The sequence below is a fragment of the Harmonia axyridis genome, chromosome 5 (genome assembly GCF_914767665.1).
Source record: "Harmonia axyridis chromosome 5, icHarAxyr1.1, whole genome shotgun sequence".
Classification (NCBI taxonomy): domain Eukaryota; kingdom Metazoa; phylum Arthropoda; class Insecta; order Coleoptera; family Coccinellidae; genus Harmonia; species Harmonia axyridis.
The window spans coordinates 29,554,153-29,569,022 of NC_059505.1; the positions used below are offsets into that span (position 1 = coordinate 29,554,153).

At 33.0% G+C, this 14,870-nt stretch overlaps 1 protein-coding gene across 1 annotated transcript; it reads right to left on the reverse strand.

The window, feature by feature from the left end:
• Positions 1–7,906: 7,906 nt before the first annotated feature.
• Positions 7,907–12,524, reverse strand: LOC123681029. The gene is made up of 8 exons (XM_045619194.1): positions 12,114–12,524; positions 11,112–11,272; positions 10,140–10,322; positions 9,909–10,045; positions 9,008–9,419; positions 8,773–8,902; positions 8,568–8,692; positions 7,907–8,227 (listed from the first exon to the last, which is right to left on the reverse strand). Exons 1-8 carry the CDS (start codon positions 12,181–12,183, stop codon positions 7,907–7,909), a joined length of 1,539 nt encoding a protein of 512 aa, XP_045475150.1. The 5' UTR covers positions 12,184–12,524.
• Between the last annotated feature and the right edge of the window lie 2,346 nt (positions 12,525–14,870).

Here is a 14,870-nt window from a genome sequence, read left to right on the forward strand (position 1 = left end):
GGCTGGTGATATAGCTATATCACCAAAAAACCAATAAATTAAAATATATATAGTATTTTTTTATAAGTGGTCAAATGAAGACCGGCTCTGTTTGTTAATTTTATTATTTTATGAGAGATAATTTCACTTTTTTGTGACGTTTGTTTTTTTATATTAGATTGAATAATTATTTATTATATGGATGTTTCATTACTTCATTTCCCATTTCCAAATTGTATGTACAAATTTCTACAGGATTACTTTTGTGATATTCATAAAATAGTCCCTTTGGCACTATACAGTGTGTTTCCAAATTGTATGTATGACTTTGTACAAGATATTCTACACATTAAATAAATGATATTCTATATAGGAATCCTTGTCCGAATTTGAACAATACAAGGCATTTGACCTATATCAAATATCATTTATTCAATGGGTAGAATATCTTGTACAAAGTCATACATACAATTTGGAAACACACTGTATAGTGCCAAAGGGACTTTTTTATGAATATCACAAAAGTAATGTTTTGTGGGGATTACAGATTCCTGCGTTACGGTCATGGTGGCGTTGCCAACAAGGTTAACGCTTCCCCCAACAGAGGGCGCAACAATCTACTTAAGCCTCGAAGTAAGCATCTTAAACGGAGATAAGCCGAGCATTTTGTGTCTGTTCTATATTTTATTTTTAATGTTTTATAACCGTCTAACTAGGAGTAGGCATATAGAGGCCTAGTTAGAAAACCATTTATTTTTCCCGTTAACTAGGAGTAGGCAGATTGAGACCTAGTTAGCGCATGTCCCGTTATAGTTATCCCGAGGTTAATCAGGAGTAGGCAGATTAAGGCCTGAATAAACCCCACCATCGACCAAGTCGTCACGCTGTCCCAAAAGTTTTATTTAATAAAGTTCAAAATTTTATCTTATATGGAAGTCAGTATGTGTACTCTATGTGTAGTGAAAAAAAAAATAGAATTGAGAAGTCTAATAATGAAATCATAATCGAACTTCCTATTGAAATTGATATAATGTTCTCTATGTGTGGTGAAAAAAAGGGAATGGAATATAGAGATATCAAAGAGACCTCGCATGAAACGACCCAATGTGGTTATTAAAAAGACATTTATTGACTCAAAAACTTCCATAAAAGTGACAACAAATGGATGTTTTTTTGGGGATATTTTTCCATGTCTCAATTTGAACAACACAACGACTTGAAATGCGTACATGATGTCGCGGACATTTCGCTGCAAATGCGAGCGGGAGGCAATGTTTTTAATACATCGCATGCGAGCTTTTAGTTGCAAAGTTACTTCCATGGTACTTCACAGTTACCTCCCAGTGTTTGCTGGGAAGGTACCTACATGTATACAGGGTGAGTCAGGAGGAACGGACCAAACTCCAGGCATCGTATTGTACACGTGGAAATAATTCAAAAAAACTCATATGTTCTCATACCATTCTTATAGTAGGTGAGAAAATTTGGTGATACCTGAATAAAAATTTTTTGATCCGAAAATATAGAGATAAATGAAAGGCACATTAGGGTTATCTTTTTACGGAAACTGATATTTCTATTAACTGCAAATTTGAGCGATTTCAACATTGGTCTTCAGGGGCGTATTTACGTGGGGTACTGGGGGTAATTACCCCCTCTCCCCCCAGAAAAGAGTTTTTCACACAAAATCTTCGAATGGAAACGATAACACTCTAGGCCTCTGGCATGTTCGTAGCAACAATAGAAGGGTTTCGTTAATTGATGATTTACGCCCATTTTGAAGCTCTCTAGAACATTAAATTTGTCATTCTATGGTAAAACAACCGAATTAATTCCGGTATTTTTTATATCTTGGTCAAATAATAATTGTCAGCCGAAATGAAATGATTTTAGTTTTCGTTTATTGTCTATGAATACCTATCGAAACTTTATAAAGCAAAGCCCTCTCAGTAAGGAGGAATTTGGCGCGAATTGCCGATGTGTTCTAGCATGTATCTACGTCGTCAACCAAATCGTTGAAGCAGGAATATAAGCATCTGGTTGTAATAAAAACATCGCGCCTTTGTCGGCTCATGACACACTGATCAAGATTCAACAACATCTTCTTGCTATATTAACAACAGTAAAACACCCTTCGTGAAAATTTTTTAGTTACACTCATTCTCGTAAACCTTCGCTATTTCTCGATTCTTTTCGTGAATCCGAATCACTGGGGTTGGATTGTTCAAATGGAAATAATATCATATCACATTGAGATTCAGAATTCAGACGATTGAGTATCAAAGTATCCAGTATTCCATTATCCAGTCTGTTCGCTCTTAAGGGTATAGTAGTGATTAGGTATATGTGTTGTGATATAGAGCTTGACTGTTATTATTTTTGTGTTACCTAGGAAAGATGATGCAGGTGAGTACAATTGAATAAAATCGATTTACGATTAAAAACTTCTCTTTTAATTTTTGGCTTACACACCTATTTAACGTAATAATATATAGTCGTTACACATTAGGTGATCACAACTGAATTATATTTATACTGAGTGTTGTTTGCTTAGGAACAATTTGAAAATTCCGGCGCTGCTACTAACAATCAGTACGATTTTTTCAATCAGACGATTGCAAACTATTTCATAAAATTGAAATATAAGGATTCATTGGAATGGGTTGCACTTGCAAGTCAATCCTATGCAAGTATGATTGAAACAGGTTAGGCATCTTTCAATTCTCTAAAATCAATTCATTTGGTCAGTAATATACACAACTCTGAATAATTTTCAGTTGTTCATTATGTAGGCTTTTTTAATGAATTCTATTCCTGATTTTCATAGAAACTAAGTTCATCATCAAAACCTATTTACGTACCTTATAAATGAATAACAAAATTGAGGTAAAATTAATTTACAGTGAAAAAAAGGTATCCTGAGTTGGAACATCAAGAATTGGTTCTATCGGATTCGGCAGGAGCCATACTTTCTCCAGAGTTATTATTATTATTATTATTATTATTACATTGGATACAGAGTTGAGTATAAAACTATAAAACTCTTAACAAAATAAAACCTAATGTGAAAAAATAACACCAAAACAATTCAGGAAAAACAACACATATTGAAACATCCGATATTTGAAAATATATTTGACTCTATTCAAGAACTCTTGTCCACCAGATGTCGAACCCATTCTTGAACACGCTCACCGACGCAGCTCCAACAAAATCATGCGTTAGTTGATTCCAACACGATCACAAGCGAAGACAGATAACTGTTTGAATTTTTAGTTAATAGAAACAATATTCGTAAGTAGTAACGTAATCAAGTTAGACTTCAATTTTTTGAGGACGGTATTTTGATTATCGAAGGGATTCCCTTCCTGTATTTAATAGTCAGGTCAGTCTCCCCAGAAGAACGTTTTCTTTCAAGCTCCTTGCGAAGGTCCTGAAGCTGCTTAATTTGAAGTGGCGTCTTATCATCATCTATTGAAATCCTCCTGTAGTTCTCAAAGGCAGCAAGGACCCGTCTATGACGTAGGATATTGGCAGGTACCGCCGGGTTCGAAAACTCTACCTTAACCAGTCTGGGCGCCCCCTGTCGTAAATTACCGAGTCTTCTGGTCGCGATCATATCGGGTGAGCCGTCCCTGATCTTCGAAATAATATCAAGAATTAAAGCTTTATCTGTTATAACATCTACTGACTCAGGAACATTTCGGATAATGAGATTGTTAGCTCGCTTAACACGATCCAGTAACTCGACTGGATTAACGTACAATAAAGAGCCATCGGTTCCAGCTGCCGCTGCCGAGATGGATGAACCAGCGATATCCTTCAAGGTCAACACTTCACTCTTCAATATAAGGCTAGCCTTCTCCAACGCCACAACATCAACTGATCCCAACTGATTCTTCAACACTGAAAGAAAAATATAATACCAGCAATGAGAAAATTCATATACTATATGCCTCAACAAAACATTCTAATTCTCAGAGTTCATCTTGGTTTACTGCGATTTAGTTAATAATGGCTATATGATTTAACTCTTCATAACAGGAATAAGACCGTTTTACCACAAGTATTAAAGTGATCAGACCGCAGTTGTACTTCTAGTTTTACTACTATTATTACATTATTTCATTGTGGTTGTAAACCCGTTTACTTGCTTCTGTTAAGTTCTCAATTGCCTCAGTAACTTTTTCTCATTAACTCAGTATCCTCATATGACTGTGTTTGTAACACCGTTTCACTACGTTAGTCATTTTATATAACTGGTTTTGAAACTGATTTCACTATCTCAGTAGACTTAAATAACTGCGTTTGTGAGTGTGTATTACTATCTTAGTAATCTAGTATAACTGCACTTGTAACTTTTTCTCACTATCATAGTAACATTGGATATCTACCTTTTACTGCCGTAGTAAACCTATTTTGTAGTCCTTGTTATCTCATCCGAATGCCTTTATCAGCTTCATTTGCCATTTTAATTAATTCTTAACTGCCATGGTAGAATGATTCAATGTAACAGAAAACATTGACCAATTAAATTTTTTCTGTCACATTGGTGCAGTCAGGGCCATTGCAGTTAAATAAATTAACTAAGAGCGGAAGTTGACAAAGGCAGTCGGATGAGTTTAACCATAATATATGAGAGTGCATAAATGATAAAAATATAGTTTATTCTGTGATGAAACATCTACGGATTTACAGATATAAACAATTCACGGATGCGTGACAGACCATTGTCGAACATTAAAACCAACCTGCAAAACATATATCAACTCTATTTTCAAATTGTGATTCTATCATATTGATCAATAAACCATGATGTAAAAATGACCTAAATTGACATAACTAACACTGGAACTTTATTTAATTATCTCGAATTGTTAATAACAGAATTTCAATTACCTGCAAATTGTGCAATTGCTTTGTAAATTGTAATGCACTAAATTTCCAATTATTTTTTGCGCTTTATGTATTAAATCAGCAGTATTGAATTCATTTCATAAGAAGAATATTATCTCCAATGACTACTTCAACATTATTTGGTGGAAATACTAATAAAAGAAATAATATTATAACAAGATATTTTATTGTTGCTAATTATCACATTTTTTCTCTGAAAGAATATTTCAAACATAAACTAACAAATAAATTATTTCATAATATAGCGACAAATAAATCCTGAGATTCAACTTGTTCATATAACAAACATAAAAAATAATTATACTTTCTGGTAACAAAATATATTCAAAATAGCTTTATTATATAAAATAACAAAAACGCACACAAAAAATAATAAATGTTAGTATGCTCCTAGATTGCGTTTTGTAAATGCTTAATACTCCTCTTAAGTTAAGTAGAAATTTGCAACATGCAAAACTCGATATTAAATAGCATCACATCGTACAAAGAGTAAAATAAAATGTTGTGTATTAGGCGAAATCGAGGTACGTTGAAAATTAATTAAAAACTAGTAGTAAGGAACACTTTATTATTTCTCTGAACCTGAAATAAATGAGAAATGAAAAAAGTTTTTTGTAGTAGAATAACCTTTTGAATTCCCTCTTCAATTATTTCATAACTATAATAATGTTCATTGAATTTCAATGTCTTAAAACTTTTATACAGAAAACAAACTTCATTTTCTTTATTCACCAAGATTTTGAGAATTGATCCAAAGATTGGCAAATCGAGCTCATATTTTTGTAGGCATATAAACTGACCTACTCTATAAATGCGGTTATAGTGACTGATCTTAGATACCATAGAGCAGTCTTTGAACGTTTGAAAGTTAATATTAGCGAGTTTGCACTGTTTTTCAAATAGTGATTGTCCTTCAAATATACTAGTCGCATTATCAGAAAATTTATTTACAGAATCATTTTTATCTTGGAATCCTATCTCTTGTAGTAATCGACTAGAAAACTGTAATTGATGTTTGATTGCTATTGTTCTAGTAATATTTATCCTACAAGCAACCGGATTGACACACAATTTTGATTGTCTATGCTTGGCTTCGTATCTCAATGTTGATATATTAACAACGGGTCCAACTTTGTTCAAAATGTATGGATAGTGTGTTAAGAGATGATGCTTTGGTTTAAGTCCAAGTGAAAACAGGTTTTGATACAAAAAATGATGATCCTCTATCAGCTTTCTTAGTTGTATGCACATGTTTTCTGTTACAGAGGGTGAAAGAATGATTGTCAGTATTTGCCTCAGTTTAATATAAAGTTTCCAGAAATTATTATTTTCGGGAATTAAATCTCCAAAAAGTATACCTCCAGCTAATACTAGGGAACGGCATTCAGAAAAAGAAAGCTTGAGTTTTTTATTTTTTAAATTATCTATATTTATTGAAGGTGGTTTATTGTGAGATTCAAAATCAAAATATCTAATTCTTGCGTTCAAAATATCAACTTCTATTATTTTATATACAATAACTATCTGATATAAAATCTCAATGAGATCAAATAATGCTACGCCTTCATAAATATCATGCCCAATATCGACATAAAAGTTTTCAGTCACGTTGAAGAATTGAACAGAATTCCAAATAGATTCTTCTCTTATTCCAGTTTTTGATAAGTTTTTTTCTTCAAGATCAGTTTTGTAATTTCGTGGATTTCTCAAAATATCATTATCTTGAACACTTAGCGAACGAGAACGATCTTTATTGCATTTGCAAAATCTACAAAAGTAATTTGCGCTAAAACTTTCAGTGAATCCTAACATAGTGTTTATTCCCAGATTATCACCTGCTAAAAATATAAGGATGAAATAAATTTTTACTTTGCGATTGCCAAGGGTTATTGTTATTCCGTGTTTGAATAGATTGTTGCAATCTTCAACTATTTTGGAGTAGATTAAATTGTTTCCAAACTCTTTCAGGTCATTGCTGTGATAGAGATTGGTCAAAAATATGTTTTCTAGTTTTGATTGGTATAATAGCGGAATAACAGGAATTGAAAAATATACCGCCCCTAATTTATGTACTCCAGCGTGAGAAGATAACGGATTACCAATCTCAAAATCATCTGAATAAATCAAGAGTGGAAAAACATGCTCCTCATGTGCAAAGTGTCGTCGTTTATTAAGCCACCATTCAGTTTGAACGATATTATGAATGCGTGTTTCATCTTTTAAACTTTCTATATAAGATAACGTTTTAGATAACACGTCAGGTAGTTCGAATACCTTAGTAAGAGTTTTTTTCATTGAAATGAAGTGGCCACAATATTTCTGAACTCTACTTATTTTTGTTCTTTCAATTTTTTCAGCTATCAAATATTCTTCAGGACTAATGAAAAATCCATTTTTTTCCAAATATTTAAATGTTAAATATTCACTAGAAAAAGAAGTGAACATATTCTCAAATTTGTTCAAATATTTGAAACATTCTTGGCGGTTGGAGTTAGTACACATTTCCGTTATAAAAATTTTGAATAAATTAATAGGTCTTTTTAATAGCGTCAAAACATCTGCCAAAATTTCTTGAACCTTATTTCTAGGTAAAGTATTATCAGCATAAAATTTTGAAACAAATTCCAAAATGTTTTGATTTAATGTCCTTTCAAATATATCAAAATTAGATTTGTTTTCTGTATAATCGATGACATGAAATGCATTTAATTTAGAAGTAGATGCTTCTGACGTGCTAACGTTAACAGGAATAGCGTCAGACAGATCAATTGAATGGATCCTCAAAAAGTGTTGCTTAAAGCTTTTAAAAGAAGGAAATTTCCTGAAACAATTCTTTTCAGCACAAGCTACCGAAGTCTTGTTATCACAACTATGATGGAATTTCAAATGTGTGAATAAACCAGTACTATTTTCAAATTTTTTTCCGCAAAAACTACAACTTGCCATTTTTACCCAACACAATACCTATATGTACAGTCAAAATAAAAATTATAATAAATGAATACCTACTTTATTTCTCTAAATGGAATTTTAAATCAGATATGACTGCAGCTGCTGCGCTAGTCTTTCTCAAACATGATGTTCTGAATACTAACTCTTGAATGGTCTCCCATATGTGCTTACCTTCCAAAGGATATTCTAAATTTAGAGCATGGAAGAGTTTATATAATGCCTCCAGACATCTGATGGGCGAATCGAGTTTGTAGTAAGTGTCAAAAAATACAACAAAATATTCTTCCTCAATCACTGCACCGAAGGGTTGAAATGGAATCTTTAATTTCGCCAATTTATTTTTTTTTAACAGAACCAAATTTTCCAGATCTGCTAGTTTCTATGAACAAAATTGTATTTTAGATCAGGATATCAGTTGTACATATTTATTGAGAGAAAATAAATTTAACAAAGTAAAAGAAAAAATGGTATTATTCTTCGTGAAATGACATGATGTACTGACTATAGCGAATATTCGGCCTAGTCCATGAAAAACAGCACCCAAATAACAATTATAGTCTAGTAAATCTCCTTTGTCGTGTTTGGAAAACAATCAATCAATCAATACACGATTAATGATCATCTTACCCGAAAATATTTTTCAAGTTGTTGAAGATGGAATGATTATATGGACAACACCCTGGACGAAATTACATTGTTAAAATATACAGTCAACATACCTCTACACTGACAAAAAAACTTTCCTGGCACTCGAGTCTTGTTGGTCTCCAGGTTTTACCTTGGTTTCTCAAGGTTATCATGGGATAAAGATATGGCAGCTTCAGTAATGCTTTTGTGGATCTATCTGAAATAATTAAGAAGAAAATTTAGTTAGTTCAGTTCATTTCTTCTTGATACAATATGATTAAATAAATTTGCACTCACCATGTAATTCGGATCCAATATCAATTTTCCTATCTTTGCACTCGTCAATAATAGCTTCCGCTACTTTAGGCCATTCTTTGTATACAATGTCTATTTCTCCAGGGTTTTGTCTATCGAAGTCAGATTCGAACTGTAATAAGTAGACATTTTTTACATTCACTTCAAAATTTATGTCATTTATATAAATGGAAAGAAACATTAATCTGCATGCTGAATTTAAAATATTGAAACTTACCAACTGAATACCGTTCTGGGTTCTCAATATTGGATACTTTATAAGTATATTCAGTATATCTTCTTTAAGAATGAAATCCCTTCTCTCTTCGAAAGTTGCTTTCCACGCCAGCAACAATCTTGGGAAATCAGTTGCGTCTGATTCTAATAATTTCAAACTTGAAATAACTTCTTCAGAAGGTTCTGTCAATAATGATGCATGTTCTTCTGATTTATAATTATTTGAAAATTTTTCGGCCAATCTCAGGCCAGCTTTAACATGAATATATCTCGACCAGAGTTTTCCCCTTGGTGCTTGTTTCCTCAGATTGGAACTAGACTTGGTATATGGCGTAAAATAAACCTCCTGTGCTTCATTGGGGAAGAGCCTTGAAATTTCTTGGGATGCTCTGGTAAATACCTCTGATTTTAAGCTGAAATAGAGCATTGAATTGAAAATATCAAATTCGTGAAAATTTTGTTTTAATATCTTTTTTTATATAAGGTACACTATATGGGACAATGTGTAGAAATATTTAACTCACAAATCCAAATACATTATATCCAAATTTATTCTTGTTTAGAATGTTTGTTATGCATTATTAATATTTTGCAACTCTAATATATTTGAAATCGTCATGAACTTTTGCGTGCGTGTTTATTAGCCTATTTACGCTTTACATTCCGCGAAAAGTTGAAGTTTTCAACGAGCATCCACCCATTCAGCTACATGACTTCAGATATAAGCATCAATATCAGTGAACGTAATGAAGATATTTTTTAGATGATCTATTTTAATGATGCCTTAAATTCAAGTCTAAAATTTCATTCTGTTCTAATGGATAATCTAACTACTGAATTTCAACTCATTCAGATTTGTAGTGAAAATGGGATATCCAAAAAGAAATTAAAATTCAACTCACTTGCTACTGGAGAATTTTTGTATTATTTCGTTTATAATAATTTTGGCCAATTTATTACGCAGATTGTTGTCCAATTTTCGGTGATACAGCAATATCATTCGGCCCTCTGAATCTTTCCTCAAAACTTGTTCTAAGTTCTGCAAAGTAATAAATTATGTGCTATTTCAAACCTCAAATATTTTACACCAGTAGCTTCAATATCGGTTCAAAATCATTGGGTTCAAAACTTACTAGGGGTGCGAATAAGGAAGTAATTTTTATATCCTCCCCTATTCTCTCCAATGCAGGACTTTCTGATATGTTTGAGATCTGCGGATGCTCCAACAATGATTTTAAATCGTCTTCAACTTCTATGAATAGATTATTATTGGAAATGGTTGAAGCACTTGATATAGATGGCATATCAAGTTCAACCTGCAAAAAAAGTTATAAACTGATTGATTATCATTTCATTATATGTATTGACTTAGCAGTCAAAACATCAGTATTAATCTGTGTTGAAAAAAAAGAATTTTACAGAGTTGACTTCCCATTAGTAAATGGTTCTCTGTCCAAAGCTCTGAAAAATATCTATAAAATAAACAATTAATTTATTATTTAATTGATATTTTTCAGAATTTGGTAGGGAAAACCCAGGAAGGAGCTTAGTAATGAATTCAACTCCAAATACCTATATCCTTCAATGATTACTTGACTTCACACACTGGGTATACCCAATATCTGATCTTTTGAAAAAAAATTATTTTCACATTAATTTTTTGATTCCATCTGAACACATACACTACAATAATTTTGTTCACTAACGTAGCGAACTCAAGGCAATTTCTGTTAACAAAATTTCATCAACCATTTTCGATCATTTTTATTGAGCCAATGACAACAGATATGGTGTCATTCTTTGTTTATATCTGAATAATATGATTCGTCCTAACATATATAAATTTTGAACGAAAAGAAATCATAGAAGTAAAAAAAATATAAATAATAGACAAGAAAGATACGCCTATGACAACTGATAATAATCAACTCCACAAATACGTTACCTAATTTCATAACAATAATTTGAATGTGACGTCTTGATGAAATTTCATAACTAGAGTACCTAGAGATACTAGAAAAAGCTATAAAAATCAACCCTTTTAGTGGGAGAAATCAAACATGTAGAAATGAGTTCACTAAGCTAGACAAATTTTTAAATTTTACCGTTTGATTAACATCAATTAGACAGTGCTGCCCACTCGATAATCGCAGATCACTCAACATTTTTTTGAAAACCATTCTTGGTCCAATTTTTGGAAAAATTTCTTTGAGTGTATCGTTTTCATTATGCAACAATTCAAAGTTGGTATCATCGATACCTTCATCTGAAATAAAAAATGAATATAGTGGTATTTAAAAAAATTCAAGAAGTCAGGAGCTTTTGCGCGCATGTTCAAACGGTCGAAACGGTCCAAAATTTCGCGGGAATCTCCAAATCAGTAATATAAACCCAAATAATGAATTTCGATCCGATCGGATTATTAGTGTTTTTTGCTCATTGAAAAATGATTTTTGATTTGGCGTGAAATTGCAGAGGATCAATATATATTATCAAGATTATTCAATGAATATTATCAAAGTAATGAACACATGGGGTTTACAGCGATGTCAAAGGCATTCAATTTGTGCTCACTGTATATTGTGCAATTGATTATTGATTTATTCTGACGGTGAATTCGATTAATCTTCGAGGTCACGGAAACGCCGCCGATTCCAATGATAGCGTTATTAGGGTCCCTAATATATATCCCTAATTTAGGGATAATCTTTCGAACTGTTTCAAGTTACATAAAATCACTTCGTTCAGTCCAGTACTAATTCATCTGTTTTTAGCTCGGTTTTTAGTTACTTGAATTACTTTGTTCAGTACGAAAGAACATGCATATTAGCGTTTGATTTTGATATTCGATCTTTCAATAATTAATTATTTAGCCTTTCGAATAGAATTCAATTATCACGGGCTATCAAGCCAAAATGCGTTGAGATCAATAGAAATTATAAAATATTAAGTTATTAACTAGCATCCACTCCCTTGTATTAATCCCAAACGCATATCCGCCATATTTTCAAGATCCAACGGCCAACATTGCTACCTATTATGAAAACTCAACGGTTAGTGAATTCTAATTGATGGTCTAATAATATTTACGAATATACCTAACTTACCTGTAAATTTTTCGATGTAATCTTCTAGACCGCAACTTTGTAATAAATTTGCAAAGCGTGAATTCTCCATTGGGAAGTCTCAGATTCAAAATGCGCTGCACAAACACCTGTTCGAATATGTCCCACTGTCCCAGGAATCAGGATTGATGGCAAGCACAACAAATATTCCGGAATATTCAAATGGACACTTTTAACAACACTATGAGGATATGCTTTTGAATTAAATTAAATTCGTTCAATCACTTTGGTTTTATTTGCTCGACTGCCTAAAGACGATTAGAGAACGCTTAGTTGGACAGAAAGCAGAAGATACGCTGATTTCGTTTTCGTTGACGATCGTGTGAGCGGGCGAATCGGGTGGCGCGAAACCCTTCATTCGATCATTATCGCATATATTCGACTGATTCAATGAAACAATATTAACTGTGGCTGAGACAAGTGCGACTGTGGTGGTAAATTTATGGAACGAAGATATCTCTCATAGTAATGCTGAATTGTTATGGGTATTGGGCGACGGTCAGGCAACTTAGGTTTACTGCGGCAATTCGACATTTGAATGTGACAATAAAACACATTCATTGGTTTAGTAAGAAAAACCTAGTAAAATTGATTTAACAACTATAGCAACTCAATTTACTATGTCTATAGGGCTGTTTTAACTGGAGACTAAGAAATAAATCAGCCCTAGTAAGAATAATTTTGGTAAACCTTTCTCATTGAATCATTTCTTTCAGTGAACCCCGAAACGTCCTCCCTCAGAACTGAATGGGAAGTTTTGAGGACACTGAGCTCACCACTGACTTGCTGCAATGATGACGCATGCTGCTTCAACATTTTGTCATGTGCCTCCACACTTCTTACACATCTGCTCAGTTTATCTGAAAGCTCTTTCTGTGCCTGCTTAATTTCAGCAATATCTCTAGCGATACCGTCGAGGATAGACAATCTGGACAAAACCATGTCCAACTGATTCGATGAACCAGTGGTTTGGGACTCCGCTGCACCTGTCTTACTCCGAAGCGGACGGGGATTATTGCTTTGCTGGCTGGACATTATTAGGATGATCGAATTCCGAATAATAAAAAAAAGGATGAAAAACAAAGGATACACGCTTCACTCAGCCGAGGCCGATCGGTGAGACTTAAATAAACGTACAAGGTGGGCCTAGGATGAGAATAGGATGAAAGAAAACAGAGGATCAAAAACACAGGTGAAAATAAACAATAAGTCAGATCGGGTATGGCTCCCCTTAGAATGTGCTCGAGATTATCTCAAGAAACATATGCAGAGCGTCAGGCCTGAATCAATTGAAAACCGAGGTAACGAGGATTCAAAATAAACAATATAATCCAAATTAATGCAATATCAACAGATAATACCTGAAGGAATCAATACAAATTATGTACGATCAAAAATTGTGGAAGTTGTAAATCACATAGAACAGAAAATGAAATTTTCTTGCGATAAAACACTCTGAATAAATCGAATAATCTTGGAGCACCACCGAAACGTGTTATCTCTCACAGGTTTTCACAATAATTTTTCCAATTTTTCTCGGATTTTCAGAAAGAGGTGTAATTATTCAAGTTTCAGTGCAGAAGGGTAAGTAAATTGAAAAATTGTTTGTTGTAGAAACGATACTTATATCACTGAGTGCTAATTACGCTTTTTTTCGAAGAAATATTATTCTTTGATGTATTCAATACTATTATTACCTATACAGGGTGTCAACAGAATATGAAAATAACATGCTCGCGTTTGAATATACTTAGGGTTATCGACGTCGATATTTTTGTGATGTGAAATTGAAGAGATTTTTTATTTTTAAATAGCACACTAAGTATATTTTTCCATATGTACAGGTCATTACGAGTGCCACAATATGTAACTTGTCAATTTTTGATATATCATGTGAATTATTTTGAACATTGCATTTTTATACCTAGATGACTAAAAATGTATTCAATCGTTCAATTTTCAGTTCATCATGAGAGAAAAATACGAAATTATGGATATTTAGTGAAGAGATGTATTTCACTCTCATGAGTCTCATGCTGTACTGACAATTGAACGATTGAAGCCATTCTCAGCCATCTAGGGTGTAGATAAAAGAATGAAATGTTTAAATTATTCACATACTATGCCAAAATTTGACAAGTGACATATCGTTGTATTCGTAATGAAGTGTACAATGAAGAAATGAAAAAATCTAATTCGACAACTCTAAGGATGATTCAAACTCGAGCATGTTTCAATATTCCGTTGACACCCTGTAGAGCAGGGATGTCAAACTCGCAGCCCGCGGGCCGCATGCGGCCCCCTTCGTCTATTATTGCGGCCCACCTCACTCACGAAAAAAATGGATTCTTTATATCCTGATATCACATTTTTTGAAAGGATATAATATGCAGTCCTACTGTTCTTGTTTTTTCTTTACCATCTACTTTGGGACACCCATATGAACACAAAAGCGAGCACAAAGGTGATTTGGTAATTTCTCAGGATGTACACATTTCAGGTTCTTTTCGATATTACCTATCAAATTTTTTAATGTACATACTTACTCCAATAGATATAAGAAGAAAATTTCATAATGAATCAAAAAAATAATTTTTTCCACATAGAATTGTTTGCTAAAAAATCAACAATTATTTTTCTATTAGAATCTTAGAATGATTGCTCAGGATGAAAAGTTATATCATATTATCACTTTTAGACACACTCCTAGAAATTGAAGGATACCCAACTCTGCTTAGT

Excerpts from the sequence above, each read along its gene's own strand:
- LOC123681029 (XM_045619194.1), bottom strand. The coding sequence starts at position 12,183 with ATGGAGAATTCACGCTTTGCAAATTTATTACAAAGTTGCGGTCTAGAA. Across the intron at positions 10,323-11,111 it reads TAATTGATGTTAATCAAACG|GTTGAACTTGATATGCCATC; the intron begins GTAAAATTTAAA and ends CTTTTTTTGCAG. Across the intron at positions 9,420-9,908 it reads CAAAAATTCTCCAGTAGCAA|CTTAAAATCAGAGGTATTTA; the intron begins GTGAGTTGAATT and ends GCTCTATTTCAG.